We start from the raw sequence: 15,882 nt of genomic DNA on the forward strand, positions 1-15,882 counted from the left end.
CCCCCAGCATTGGCTCCTGCTTTCCCCCCTTTGCTACCTCAAATAGTGACTCAACTAGTCGCTTACATCCCTACAAGGGACCCAATCTTGCGGACATCAGTTATAAAGTGATAACTATTGCAAAACAGTGTAACATATCCATTTTCAGTGGGACACTGATACTACATTATATTTTAACTGTTTTTAATTATACTGTAGGTTTTTAACATTTTCACTACTTCCCATGCTGCCGTGTCATTGCTAGGTCTTTTGGGTATTACACAGCAAGTTTATATACCCTTCAAAAAAGTGTGACCCTTCTCTTCAGAGCATTCAATGGTTTTTCTGGAATATTACTACAGGTTGGACCTTCCTTGTCTGTCACGCTTGGGACCTGACATGTTCCTAATGAGGAAATTTGCCAGATCAGGGGAGCTCCCTTGCCACTGGCCTCCCAGGATGCTCCCCCTCCCTGTGGCTGGCTCTGCTCTGGCCCCACTGCCACTGGGCTCCAGCCTGCAGGACTTAGGCTCCGGTGTGTTGGGGTTCCCCAGGGACAGAGCTCCTCAGCTACCGTGGCCCCACTTTTCCCACACACACAATTGGGAATTCCTGGGGATGGGGCTTGCTTGCTAACTGCCCCACTTCTGCTGCTAGCTGTCCTGCTGTTACCCCACCTGGCCTGAGGTCCCCAGGGACAGGGCTAACCAGTCCCAGTGGCCAGGGCTCCCAGCCAGTTCACATGCCCAGGTGCTAGGGCACTCTGATCCAACAACATCCACGGTCCTGCTGGACCATGGATATTGCCAGACCAAAAAGTCCCAGATTTCGAAGGTTCAACCTGCATTTTCAACTTTTCTACTCAACATCTGAACAATGGTTGAATAAAGTGGTAACACATTTGTGTGTGCATGTATTCTTGGATTTACACAAGGCACAAGGCCCAGATTTTCACCATTAAAATGAGGCAGTAGTTAGCTATGTGCAAAAGCAGGGTTATACTCACTCTTCTTATGAAGAGGGCATGGAATAAGGTTAAAGCTAGCTTCCATTCAACTCTGAGGTAATGTTTTTAAAAACTAGGAAAAACAGCTGAAGTTGGATGGAAGTCTAAGGATAAAAAAAGACTTTGTGGAACACACTGGCTGTGTCTAGACCGGCAAGTTTTTCTGCAAAATCATCTGCTTTAGCGGAAAAACTTGTCAGCTGTCTACATTGGCCGTTTGAATTTCCGCAAGAACACTGAAGATCTCATGTAAGATCATCAGCGTTCTTGCGGAAATACTGTACTGCTCCCGTTTGGACAAAAGCCCTCTTGCACAAATCATTTGTGCAAGAGGGCCAGTGTAAACAGCACAGTACTGTTTTCCGCAAAAAAGCCCCAATCGCGAAAATGGCGATTGGGGCTTTTTTGCGGAAAACCGCATCCAGATTGGCCACGGACGCTTTTCCGCAAAAAGTGCTTTTGCGGAAAAGCATCCTGCCAATCTAGACATACTTTTCCGAAAATGCTTTTAACAGAAAACGTTACCATTAAAAGCATTTTCGGAAAATCATGCCAGTGTAGACGTAGCCACTGTGTATATGTTGTCTCCCTGACTATTGCTTAAAGATCACAAGTAAAACTATTAACTACAACTCAGGCTACAATTATGTCACAAAGGTCACAGAAATCATGAAATCTGTGACTTCAACAGGTCTCCATGACATTTTCTGCCTCCAGGTTGGAGCTTCCAGCCAGCCCCCCTCCATTCCTCCCAGCTCCTGCACTGGTGTTGGCACCCTGTCCAGGAGGGGGCAATAAGAGGCTGCAGCCTTACTGAAAATCGAGGAGACAGGCAGGCACAAGCCTCCCCATGTCTAAAGGTCCCTTCCACAGCCTTGTGGGAAGAGCTAATGGACCCAGGACTCACCTAAAGATCGCATTGGGCGTGGGACAGCTAAGAAATACCAGCTGCAGCAGGGCTGTCCAGCTACTCAGACAAAGAGTGATTCCACACAACTGCCCAGACACAGCAGGAGGTGGGAGACCCCCATAAGCTCACAGACATTGGGGGCAAGGGCTCCCCAGAGCTCCTACCAACCCAGCAATGGGTGACCCTAGAGCCCCAGCAGTAGTGGACGCTAAACCTGCCTCCCCATTTTGTCAGAGACATTTTTAGTGAAAGTCAGGGATAGGTTATGGGCTTCTGTGAATTTTGTTTATTTCCCATGACATGTCCATTAAAATACTCTGACAAAAACTTAGCCTTAAGTACCACCAAAGCAAATTCTCCTTCCATTTGACAGATAAACCTACTGCTTTTAAATGCTGAAGTCTTCAGATTAATTTCTAAAATAACTAGATTTCTCAAAAATCAAGATATTACTTTAGTTGAATACTTACTTATTCAGCTGATTAATCCTCAACTCTGTATGGACCAGAGTTTTATTTATTCTTTTTGAATGGTTAATTTCTACAGAAAACTGTAGATTTTTTACTACCTTCCAGAATGTATCAGAAAATTATATTATCTGATAGAATTCTATAGGATATTTCATAAACCTATGAAAAGGGCCTAAAATGTTAGTGAAATTTCTTGATAACCCCATTAAATATTTATTGAAAACTACTAACTGAATTCCTGTTAAATTTTAGAAGTCTTTTCATTTCTCTCCACGGCTTCCCACTGTCTCACCTACAGTGGCTGGTGACAGTAGCAGCAATCAGAAGTACTCATGAAATCTTACTGAGACTTCCATATACAATCTGAAGATGCATTGCCATATAACTACCCTACATCTTGCCTCTTGAACCACATCCACAACACAAGAATAATAGAGTTTGGTTGACAGGAAGCCTAGAAACTGGCAGTCATGGTGTAGAATCTAAGTTAACTGCTAAAGGAGCAGAGAACTATCACATTCTTGGCAAAATAAAGACCTACTGGGAAGTAATTGCAGGCAGCAACCTTGGAGCACACACTGGGTAGGTAGTAAGGAGGACTTCAGATAAGTTAAGTCAGCCATATCCTTAACTATAAATTGTGCAATTATGTAATGAAAGATCCTAATGTGTCAAAAATGTTACTCTGAAATTTCCCATCCTTTATATCTGCAAGAGTCTCAGCTTAACACTACCTTAAAAAGGGCATGTTGGGAGTATTTTTTATTTACACTGATGTATACTGGGCGCTCTCTTTTTTTGTTAATCTTACCATTCGTGGGTATTACTCATTGGCACCTAAGGGATCGACTGCTATGACTGATATTGTAGAACTGGCCAAGCTCATTCATGTGGTCACTGACTTTGATGAAGAGAGAATGAATCCCTGCACTGATTCCTTTAAAGAACAAAACAGCAAAAGGACAAGATATTTTGATGCTCTGAAGTAATTTATATCAGTAAAGCAGATTTCTCAGAATACATTTTTCTCAATTACAACTGACTAAGCCAAGCCAATGAAAAGAAAATATATTGAATGGTCTTGAAAAAGAATCACGATTCTTTATATTTGTATTGCATCATTTCCCATTATGCCTTTACTGCATAGAAACAGAACGTTGATTCCATGACTATAGCTGATTTTAAATCAACATGGTATTGGTATTTGAAAGAAATATTTCAAGGTTTGCTACTATGCAGTCCAGAAAATACATTCCATTGTATACCGCAAATTAATGGACTGTAGAGAATACAATACTATTCTTTTGTTTATTAGGCCCAATCTTTATAGATCAAGAAATTAAATCAAATCACGTTTCTGTCTTTGGGTGTTCATCTTGTCCTTTAAAATGAAGTGATGCAAAGAAGAATAAAGAGGCCACAATTTGATTATTCTTGCACTAGTGTAACTCCATTGTTTTCAGTGGAGTTAGTTCTGACTTACACCACTATATGTCAGAGGAGTCTCAAACCCAGTATATTTTTCTCTTCAAACAAATGGAACAACTTGTTCCCAATGTCAAAAGTAATTTGTTTCTAACTTTTACAAAAAGATTAGTAGTGTAAACAGAAGAGTGCAAACATAGCAACATGCTCTTCAGTTTAATTACTTAAAACATTAGTAATTATTTTATTTTCCCCAGGCTATATCTAGACTGCAGGCTTCTTTCAGAAGAAGCTTTTCCGGAAGAGATCTTCCGAAAAAACTTCTTCCGAAAGAGAGCGTCCACACTGCAAAAGCACATCGAAAAAGCAATCTGCTTTTTTGAAAGATAGCATCCTCAGTGAATGGATGCTAGCTGCATTTAAACTGTGATTACTATGGACAGAGTGACCACCAGGGCACCTGTGATTTTTTCATCTATCTTCCTCTTTCAAAAGAACTCCCTCTTCCTCATCCACACACATGCCTTTTTCTGAAAGAGCTCTCTTGGAAAAAAAGCTTTTTCCTCATAGAAAGAGATTTACTAATGTCGGAAAACCCCCTCTGTTCTTTCAATTTTTTTTCAAAAGAACGTGATTGCAGTGTGGACGTAAATGAAGTTTTTTCAGAAAAACAGCTGTTTTTCTGAAAAAACTCTGTAGTGTTGACACAGCCCCACACACACATCTTAAAATGTTCATAGGTAAAGCAACACAGTCAACTTAAACAGTAGTCATATGTAGCTTCATATGCAACATCCATCTGAGTCCCACAGTCAGTTTTTTCATTTTAAAATTCACATTCTCATCTTTAAATTTCTGTCCCCTGGTACTCTGCGAAAGACCCAAAAAGGTACAAGCAGTCCTGTGGCACCTTAGAGACTAACATGACCTAATACATTTGTTAGCCTCTAAGCTGCTGCAGGATTGCTCATTGTTTTTAAAGTTAGAATACTATCCCTTTGAGGGCATAGGAAATTATTTCAAAATAACTAAATTGGACTTAACTCCCACTATGGAAAGCATCAACATTAGTCTGAAGAAGGATCCTTAATGTGACCGTGCCACCTTAACTTAGAGCCCTAGGAAGCACTAGGGAGTAATTAGAGCAAATTACTCTGGAGAGTAGTTATTTCAAAATAGTAGCACCAGAGCATCCACACTAATGCTATTACAAATAACTATTTTTAAATTAGTGTTATTCCCTGAGGAAAGCAGGAGTACAGATTTCATATAAGTGGTCCATGATTTAGAAATCCCAGGCTTGGTAGTGTGAACACTCCACTTATAAATTTGACCTAAGGGAGGTTATTTCAAAATAACGCCCTTCTGTAGACCAGGGCTAAGACTTTTTACCAAATAATAACAGGAAGATGTGATGAACTGTCTGACTATACAGGGGAAACAATGAAACTGACTATATATGTCAAATATGTACAAAATAAACTTACAAAGCAAAAAAAAGTCTCTCTTTAGCCTCAGTTATAGTAATCTTAGATGCAGTAACACTTGTAACAGGTCTGTAACAACCTAAGCATGATTTTTATGCTCATGGACTCCCTTTTTAAAATAGTAATCTCTGGGTTGGCCATTTCCTGATAGTGAAAGACCAGCTGAAGAAGACAAATAACTACATGTGCATTAAGGCCCTTCACTCATCAGCCATCATTGCTTATATGTTAGCAATATTTCTTCCCTTGGGGCAAGTTCTTGGAGTTTTGCCATTTATTTCAACAAGAGAAGACTTAACGACAAGAACACTTTATAAAATTGCACTTTGATCACCTTAAAAATCCTTTGTCAGTTCAGGTGGTGGACTTTTTCTGATGAATTCTCACGAAGACACAGAGCTTTGTGCTAAATCAAACGTCATTACTGCAGTGTATGGACCTTACAAAATCCATCTGCCAAAGATTTCATGCAAGACAGAAATCCTACTCAACTCAACAGAAGCATTATGTGCCATGTTCAGTTAACTGACACTGAGTAAAAGTATGGGTACATCTAGAAATAGCTACCTGGTATCTTTTAAATGAGTTAAAGATTATTAGTACTTCTTAAATAAAAAATTGTTAAGCCAACAGTGGTAAATCAAGCCAGGCCTATGCGCCTGAAGATGTAATAGTATTGTGGCTGGGGGCAATGCTGGTTAACAAAGTTTTCTGGTTAACAGAGTGCCAGATAACAAACGTTTCACTGTATTTTGAAATAGAATCGAAATAAGATACAGAATTTGCGTAGTGCAAATTGCATATCTTATTTCAAGTTTGGGGTGCTGTGTAGACACACCCTGTATGTGCAGTCTATACTAGGATTTCAAGGGATATTTGATTGCTCATTACTTAAATATTAATAAAAATAAATAAAAGTCTAAGTGGCCTCAATCACTTTCTCAGAGCAACTGAAGCTTAGATGTAAGACTATGTCTCTCTACTGGCGAGGAAGGTTTTTTTAAAATTAGTTTGACAAAGTTACATCCATAGAACCAATTTACTGATTAGCAGGCATGTTGGTGTTACTTCAATATCTATACTATTACTATGATTCAGGTTACAGGAAGTAACAAATGATAAAGTAAAAATTACAGTCCTTAAAATACCATGAAGAAAAAAAATCAGGAAGGGGAAAAGGAAGAGCAGTGATTGCAATTTGCAAGCCTGTCAGGAAAAAAAAACCCGAAATCCATTCATTCTTAAAAAGTTTTTATAGAAAACTATTTCTTAAAAAATAAATGACCTGTATTTGATCTTAAGGCTACTATTCCTCAAACAGAACCCTAGCACAAAGAGAAGTAGTTGGCAGAGTGGATAAAATGATCATTTTACAGATTCCTGGGACTCATATTACAAAATAATGTTATTGTACTCTCATTATAAAAAATCCCACTGAGATTTATAGTAATTTTTTTTAAATGTTTTCATTTTCAGAAGTCATAGGGATTTTTCCTTTTTTAACTATATTTTAAATATTGTTTTATTGTATTTCTTTTTCATCACCCACACAGTAGTAAAAACAAATTAAAACATAACATAAAATATAAACATCAGGTCCCTGATCTTAGGAAAGTATGGGTCTGCCACAGAGATCCTTTCTGAATTGAACTAACCAAAAACAAGTTGATGAGAGCCAGATTTTCTAAAGTGCTCAGTTTCCACATAAAAACCTAAATAAAGTGTCCAAATCTTTAAAGATTATCTGCAATCAAAATATATGACTTTGTATCATTTTCAACTTCTTTATGAAATATAAAAAAATCTGGAAGCCCACCAGTGGTTTACCCTGACCAGCAGTGTGTGGTTTGTGGGCCACAAATTGCCCATCACAATTTGCGAACAGGTGAGGGCTAACAGGGAGTTTTGAGATGGAGTTCTCCAGGTGAAGGAGAAGCAAATACAGGACTCTTGAGGGAAGTGTGTTTTGTTATTGGGGCTTTCTTACTGTGTGCTGAGCTTGTGTTTGTTTGGTGTGTGGTGGTGTTGGTTTTTTTTTTCTTCCCCTTTCCCTGTTTGAGTGAGGCTTTAGAGAGGGAGTTCTCCAGGTAGAGGAGAAGCAGGTACAGTAGTCTTGAGGGAAGTGGGTGTTGTGTTTGGGGCTTTCTTGCTGTGTGCTAAGCTTGTGTTTGTGAGTGAGGGTTGGTGTGTGTTCTTTTTTGTTTTTTGTTTATTTATTTATTTATTTATTTTCCCCTGTGTTTGAGTGAGGCTTTTTTTCCCCACCTCCCCTCTGCCCTCCCCCTCCCCTTGATGGAGTTTGTGCTGTGATTGGCTGTGATTGGCAGGTGGAAACTGTTGGCTTCTAATTAAAGTTTGAATTCTAGAAGCCTCTGCTGATTGGCTGAGCCTTGGTAGGGGGAGGGGCTTTATAAGGCAGTGGGCAAGCGACCAAGGAGCTTGCGAACAGGTGAGTGCTAACAGGGAGTTTTGAGAGGGAGTTGGGAAAGGTGGGAGGTTCTCTTGCCTTCTTTTTAAATCCCTTTTCCAGGACAGCAGCGATGGTTGGTGATAGGTCTGCTGTTGTTACCTGCACAGCGTGCGCCATGTTTGTCTTCCTCCCGGAAGAAAGAACAGATTTCATCTGCACCAAGTGCAAGCTGGTCGACATTTTGGAAGAAAAAATTAGAGGACTGGAGGCCCAAGTGTCGACCCTACGCTTGATCAGAGAGGATGAAGACTTCCTCGATAGAAGGCAGCATTTAATCCTTCAAGCACAGCAGGCGGAAGAGCCAGAGAGGGCAGTACGTGACCAAGAAGAGAACTGGCAGCATGTAACTTCTAGAAGGGGAAAAAGGCCAGCACAGGAATCCCCCGATGCTATAGAGATAAGCAATCGCTTTCAAGCTCTCTCCACAGGCTCTGCAGTGCTGAAAGCTCTGGAAGGGACCTCACAAGGAAGAAACCAGAAGGGAACACCATCTACTGGAAGGCATGGGATGCGTAGTCCTACGGATGGGGGTTCCACGGCCACCACCCCCAAAAGGAAACGACGGGTGGTGGTGGTCGGGGACTCCCTCCTAAGAGGGACTGAGCCATCCCTCTGCCGTCCGGACCTGGAATCTCGAGAGGGAGCTCGCATTCAGGATGTCACTGAGAGGCTTACCAAGATGATCAAACCTTCGGATCGCTACCCCTTCCTGCTTCTCCACGTGGGAACTAATGATACGGCCAAGAATGATCTTGAGCGTGTTACTGCTGATTATGTAGCACTAGGAAGAAGGATCCAAGAATTTGGAGCGCAAGTGGTATTCTCCTCCATCCTCCCTGTTGAAGGGAAAGAACTGGGCAGGGATCATCGAATTGAGGATGTAAATGTGTGGTTGCGCAGATGGTGTCGCAGAGAGGGCTTTCGTTTCTTCGACCATGGGAGACTGTTCCGGGTGCAAGGACTGTTAGAAAGAGATGGGATCCACCTAACCAAGAGAGGAAGGAGCATCTTCATGGGCAGGCTTGCAAACCTAGTGAGGAGGGCTTTAAACTAGGTTCGTCGGGGGACGGTGACCAAAACCCTGAGGGGAGTGGGAAAGTCAGATACCGGGAAGAAATGCATAGAGCAAGGAACGAGAAAGGAGGACCCCAGTTTCGAATGGAGAAGATAGGACGATCAACTGGTTACCTGAAGTGTTTGTACACTAATGCGAGAAGCCTGGGCAACAAACAGGAAGAACTGGAGGCCCTGGCCCAGACCAAGAAATATGATTTAATTGGGATAACAGAGACTTGGTGGGATGACTCGCATGACTAGAGTGCTGTCATGGAAGGGTATAGACTGTTCAGGAACAAAAGGCAGGGGAGAAAAGGAGGAGGAGTAGCACTATATGTAAAAGAGCACTACGATTGTTCTGAACTCCAGTATAAAGAGGGAGAAAAACCTGTTGAGAGTCTATGGGTTAAGTTTAAAGGAGCAAACAACAGCCTTGATGTTGTGGTTGGTGTTTGCTACAGGCCACCAAATCAGGTGGATGAGGTAGATGAGGCTTTTTTCGGACAACTGAGCGAAGCTTCCAGATCGCAGGCCCTGGTTCTCGTGGGGGACTTTAAGCACCCTAACATCTGCTGGGAAACCTATACGACATTACACAGGCAATCCAGGAGAATGTTGGGGATAACTTCTTGACACAGGTGCTGAAGGATCCGACCAGGGGCCGTTCGCAGCTTGACCTTCTGCTCACAAACAGGGAGGAACTTATAGGGGAAGTGGAAGTGGGTGACAACCTGTGAAGCAGTGATCATGAGATGGTAGATTTCAGGATCCTGACCAAAGGAAGAAAAGAGAGTAGTAAAATACACACCTTGGACTTCAAAAAAGCAGATTTTGACTCCCTCCGAGATCTGATGGGCAGAATCCCCTGGGATGTTAACATGAAGGGGAAAGGAGTCCAGGACAGCTGGCAGTATTTTAAAGAAGCCTTATTGAAGGCACAGAAAGAAACCTCCCGACACGTAGCAAGAGAGGCAAACATGGTAGGAGACCAGACTGGCTTACAGGGGAAATCCTTGGTGAACTTAAGCACAAAAAGGAAGCTTACAAAGAGTGGAAACTTGGACAAATGACCAGGGAGGAGTTTAAAGGTATAGCTCGAGAATGCCGGGGGGTTATCAGGAAGGCGAAAGTGCAAATGGAATTGCGACTGGCTAAGGATGTGAAGGATAAAAATAAAGGTTTCTACAGGCATGTTAACAAGAAGAAGGTGATCAGAGAAGGTGTGCGGCCCCTAATGGATGAAGGAGGTAACCTAGTGACAGATGATGTGGGGACTTCTGCGCCAAGTGACGCAAGATGGGATGAAGATGGACAGCCCGTGGTGGGTAAAGAACAGGTTAGGAAATATTTAGAAAAGCTAAACGTACATAAATCCATGGGTCCGGACTTAGTGCATCCGAGGGTACTGAGGGAGTTGGCAAATGTCATTGTGGAGCCTTTGGCTATTATCTTTGAAAAGTCGTGGAGATCGGGAAAAATCCCGGATGACTGGAAAAAGGCAAATGTAGTGCCCATCTTCAAAAAAGAGAAGAAGGATGATCCAGGGAACTATAGGCCGGTCAGTCTTACCTCGGTTCCTGGAAAAATCATGGAAGGGATCCTTAAGGAATCCATATTGAGGCACTTGGATGAGAGGAAAGTGATTAGGAATAGTCAGCATGGATTCACAAAGAGCAAGTAATGCCTGACCAATCTGATTAGCTTCTATGATGAGGTAACTGGCTCGGTGGACATGGGGAAGTCAGTGGATGTTATATACCTTGACTTTAGCAAGGCTTTTGATACGGTCTCCCACAATATTCTTGCCAGCAAGTTAAGGGATTGTGGATTGGATAAATGGATGGTAAGATGGCTAGAAGGCCGGGCCCAGCAGGTAGTGATCAATGGCTCCATGTCAGGATGGCAGTCGGTTTCTAGCGGAGTGCCCCAAGATTTGGTTCTAGGACCGGTTTTGTTCAATATCTTTATTAATGATCTGGATGAGGGGATGTATTGCACCCTCAGCAAGTGTGCGGATGACACTAAGATGGGGGGAGAGGTAGATACGCTTAAGGGCAGAGATAGGGTACAGAATTACTTAGACAAATTGGAGGATTGGGCCACAAGAAATCTGATGAGGTTCAACAAGGACAAGTGCAGAGTCCTGCACTTGGGACGGAAGAATCCCAAGCATAGTTACAAGCTGGGGACCAACCGGTTAAGTAGTAGTTCTGCAGAAAAGGACCTGGGGGTTACAGTGGATGAGAAGCTAGATACAGTGTGCCCTTGTAGTCAAGAAGGCTAATGGCATATTAGGTTGCATTAAGAGGAGCATTGCCAGCAGATCCAGAGATGTCATCATTCCCCTTTATTCAGCTTTGGTGAGGCCACATCTGGAGTATTGTGTCCAGTTCTGGGCCCCCCACTACAAAAAGGATGTGGACGCATTGGAGAGGGTCCAGCAGAGGGCAACCAAAATGATTAGGGGGCTGGAGCATATGACTTATGAGGAGAGGCTGAGGGACTTGGGTCTGTTTAGTCTGCAGAAGCGAAGAGTGAGGGGGGATTTGATAGCAGCCTTCAACTTCCTGAAGGGAGGTTTCAAAGAGGATGGAGAGAGGCTGTTCTCAGTAGTGATAGATGGCAGAACAAGGAGCAATGGTCTCAAGTTTTGGTGGGAGAGGTCCAGGTTGGATATTAGGAAAAACTATTTCACTAGGAGGGTGGTGAAGCACTGGAATGGGTTACCTAGGGAAGTAGTGGAGTCTCCATCCCTAGAGGTATTTAAGTCTCGGCTTGACAAAGCCCTGGCCGGGTTGATTTAGTTGGAATTGGTCCTGCCTAGAGCAGGGGGCTGGACTTGATGACCTCCTGAGGTCTCTTCCAGTTCTATGATTCTATGATCACTGGAATATTGTACACTGAGCATTCCTTCCTCTGAAACATTTGGTATTGGCCACTGCAGCAGACAGGTTATAGACTTGATGGACTACTGGTCAGATACAATATACAGGCAGTCCCCGGGTTACATGGATCCGACTTACATCGGATCCCTACTTACAAACGGGGTGAGGCAACCCCACACTAGCTGCTTCCCCTCAGCAGACCAGGGAGACGCGAAGCTAGCGCCCCGCCCCCCGCAGACCAGGGAGACGCAGAGCGGCTTTTCTCAGCAGACACCTCAGCTTGAGAATAAAGGACTGAGGGAAGTGAGGTGTAGGAGAATAAAACTGAGCTCTGGAGAAATGTTTGGCTAGACTTTCCCCTACAATATGTACCAGTTCCGACTTACATACAAATTCAACTTAAGAACAAACCTACAGTCCCTATCTTGTACGTAACCCGGGGACTGCCTGTAGTAACTCCTGTTTTCCTACTTTCTTAACATTAGAGAAGTTTTAATTTTAATAATTCTAAGAAAAAAATCAGCAGGAAAAAAAGAAAGCAACCCTTCTAGGCCTTCTCCATACACTATAAAGATAAAAAAAATGAACAAACTCAATTTTTCTTTTCTTTTTCACCTTTACAGACTTTTCCACTACAAATCTTTAGAGGGAACTTATCAATATTCAAGGGTAGATTGTACTTTAATAATCTGCCTTTATTAATCTAATCTAGGAATAATTCAGGGTTGTTGTTTTTTTCCTTCTTTATTGCTCTAAGCAGTAAAACAACACTATTCCTTTTTCTGGAGCAGTTCACTTTCCAACACATTGAGGGGGCAGAACCAAGATTCCTTATTCCCAGACTCTGGTAACCAATTCTCTGTCCCCTGCACAGGAAGAGGAATAGCACCTTTGTGGTAACTGCTCTCTCCTTCACACTGTAAGTAGAGCCAGTGGCATGAGAGCAGGGACGGGAGGGTAAGGCACAGCATGGGGTCAGAGAGAAGGTCTCAAGAGAATGGATTTGCAATGAGTGCTTTTGCTACCTGGAACTTGTAAGTGATGGCACCTGGTAGCAGCAGCTTCTGACATATCAGGGTGGGGCAGAAGGTACCGTGTTGGGGTCCTGCCCACTCCAATCCCCATGGCAGGTTGTGGGCCCCGCTGCCCAGGAACCCACCTGTACCCAGGGCATTGCCCCCCCAGCTCCAACTCCACAGGACTGGAGTGGACCCTCCCCCCTCAGGGAAGGGCACGTTACTGCTTTGCTGGAATCCCTCCTCTTCTCCTAGAAATCAGATACCTCCCCTATGCACACTCCAAGCTGCACTAGCAACTCTCAGCAAAAATGGTCCACGGATGCAGTTATTCACAGATATGAAGCAGAATATCTGTGGATTTGCAAGGCTTTGTAGGTAGTAAGCACAGGTGAACCAAGGGTTTCCTTAAGCTCCCTTGTTCCCATGTGTGAGTACGTAGCTAGGCCATGATCTCAATCTCACTTTTTCAGCAGGACTTACAGAGCCACACACAGTTTTAAATGGGTAAATTATATACATCTTCATTATCTTCACTCGTGTGTGCCTATTTCTGCAAGAACAACCTAAGCACCTACTTTTGAATATTTAGTTCACCATATGTTATATTCTATACCGGAGATTTACAATCTATAGTCTACAGAACACTATATGGTCACTTGCTGTTGGATCTCCTGCTTGTTTTCAAATACTATAGTGTATTTAAGGCAACTGAAAATGCATTAAATACTTCTCTAACAATACTTGCTGAGTAGATAATACCCGTAGTTTAAAGATTCTGAATAGAAAAGGTGGGGAGTGAAGGACAGTTCACAAAACACATTCACTAATAATATATGGTCCACCCTCAAGCAGTTTGAGAATCTTTGCTTTAAGCTATAAAAAATCAGCTTGCAGAGGAAACACAAGAGATTTCCTGATCAGTAAGGTTCTGAGTCTCTTCTGTGAGATACATCACTGAGAGCTGATGAAAGAAGGCACCATGCAGGAGGTGCCATGCAGAATCAAGCCCTAAAATCCATGGCACTTTTCTGAAATCATTGAGATCAGAGTGCAAATTAAGTAATAAACAAAGATCCTAATTCATTTGTACATCTTAAGCAACAAAGATAAAAAATAATATTGCCAAGTGGAAAAGCAGCAAAATTCGTGATGAAAAACCTTATTTTCTGAAGAGATATTTCAAGCAACTGAGTACAAAGGAAAATACTACAAGAAGCACTTACAAAAACAAAGCTGTTTTTGGCAGGCATTTCATTGTAAATTAGTTCTGTGGAATATTACTTACTTTAAAACAGTTTCCTCTAGAGAGTAATAATACAAGATGTTGTCCATGCCTAGAAAGAAACAAATATGAGGGAAAAAAGATTTCAATTATAATGTCAAAATCAATTCCATAACTAGCTCAGAGTCCTCCCTTGTAAAATATTGAAGAATTTAATTTAATGTATAATCTTGTCTTCAGCTAGCCAGAAGCTTGTTCCCCGAAAACTTCATTCAAGCTGACTGATCTATCCTAATTCCCACTGATAGTGGAAGTGACAAGCATATGCATTCACACACTTTAAAGACAGTGGTCTATTTTATCCCCATTGTAATAGATTACATCAGTCATCAGTTCAAATTAAAAAGGTACCCAAATTTAAGTTATGTCTAGACATGGAGGATAAATCAAAACCTCATCATCTAACTTTTGCTACATCAGAAGTTAATTACTACACAGGAAAAATCAATTTAAAGACCGGCTGCTTGGATTCATTTTAATAATGTTCACCACATTGTACATAATCTGTGATGAAGTCTATAAACAAGTGCCCCAAAGATAGGATGCTGAAATCTCACTACTAGCCCACAATCAATATAACATTTTATTTCACATAAAAGGAAGTATCTTTATCATTTATGTCAGTGTTAAGTAAATAGATTCCATTTACCCCCAACTTCTATATACAAACTCAGTAAACAAACTCCCTCTGCTCCGTAAACATGAAGAATATACAAATTCTAATTTGGGGTATGCATTTTTAAATATATACCCCAAATTAAAAAACATAGTAGAAGAACTAAAGAGCCACCGTGGCTTAACAACCATGTAAAAGAAGCAGTGAGAGATAAAAAAGACATCTTTTAAAAAGTGGAAGTTAAATCCTAGGGTGTGTCTAGACTACATGCCTCCTTCGACGGAGGCATGTAGATTAGCCAGATCGGAAGAGGGAAATGAAGCCGCGATTAAAATAATCGCGGCTTCATTTAAATTTAAATGGCTGCCCCGATCTGCCGATCAGCTGTTTGTCGGCAGATCGGGGCAGTCTGGACGCGATGCGCCGACAAAGAAGCCTTTCTTCATCGGCACAGGTAAGCCTCGTGAAACCAGGTTTACCTGTGCCGATGAAGAAAGGCTTCTTTGTCGGCGCGTCGCGTCCAGACTGCCCCGATCTGCCGACAAACAGCTGATCGGCAGATCGGGGCAGCCATTTAAATTTAAATGAAGCCGCGATTATTTTAATCACGGCTTCATTTCCCTCTTCCGATCTGGCTAATCTACATGCCTCCGTCGAAGGAGGCATGTAGTCTAGACACACCCCTAGTGAGATAAATAGAAAGAAGCATAAACACTGCCAAATTAAGTGTAAAAATGTAATAAAAAAGCCAAAAAGGAGTTTGAAGAACAGCTAGCAAAAAAAAAAAAAAAAAAAACCACAAAAAATAATAACAAATGTTTTTTAAGTACATCAGAAGCAGGAAGCCTGCTAAACAATCAGTGGGGCCCCTGGACGATCGAGATACAAAAGGAGCACTTAAAGATGATAAAGTCATTGCAGAAAAACTACATGAATTCTTTGCTTCAGTCTTCACGGCTGAGAATATTAGGAAGATTCCCAAACCTGACCTGTCCTTTGTAAGTGACAAATCTGAGGACTTGTCACAGATTGAAATGTCATTAGAGGAGGTTTTGGAATTAATTGATAAACTTAACAGTAACAAATCACTGGTACCGGATGGCATTCACCAAAAGGTTCTGAAAGAACTCAAATGTGAAATTGCGGAACTATTAACTATGGTTTGTAACCTATTCTTTAAATCAGCTTCTGTACCCAATGACTGGAAGATAGCTAGCGTAACACCAATATTTAAATAGGGCTCTAGAGGCAATCCCGGCAGTTACAGACTGGTAAGT

At 42.0% G+C, this 15,882-nt stretch overlaps 1 protein-coding gene across 2 annotated transcripts in view; it reads right to left on the reverse strand.

The window, feature by feature from the left end:
- Positions 1-15,882, reverse strand: part of LOC102462442 (UPF0462 protein C4orf33 homolog) — a 42,687-nt gene that overhangs the window by 4,106 nt on the left and 22,699 nt on the right. For both annotated transcript variants that reach the window (XM_025187117.2, XM_075929953.1), the window contains exon 5: positions 13,993-14,041. In XM_025187117.2, coding sequence (XP_025042902.2) covers positions 13,993-14,041 — 49 coding nt within the window. The remainder of the gene's footprint in view (positions 1-13,992; positions 14,042-15,882) is intronic.

The sequence above is a fragment of the Pelodiscus sinensis genome, chromosome 5, assembly GCF_049634645.1.
Source record: "Pelodiscus sinensis isolate JC-2024 chromosome 5, ASM4963464v1, whole genome shotgun sequence".
In the NCBI taxonomy this organism is placed as follows: Eukaryota; Metazoa; Chordata; order Testudines; family Trionychidae; genus Pelodiscus; species Pelodiscus sinensis.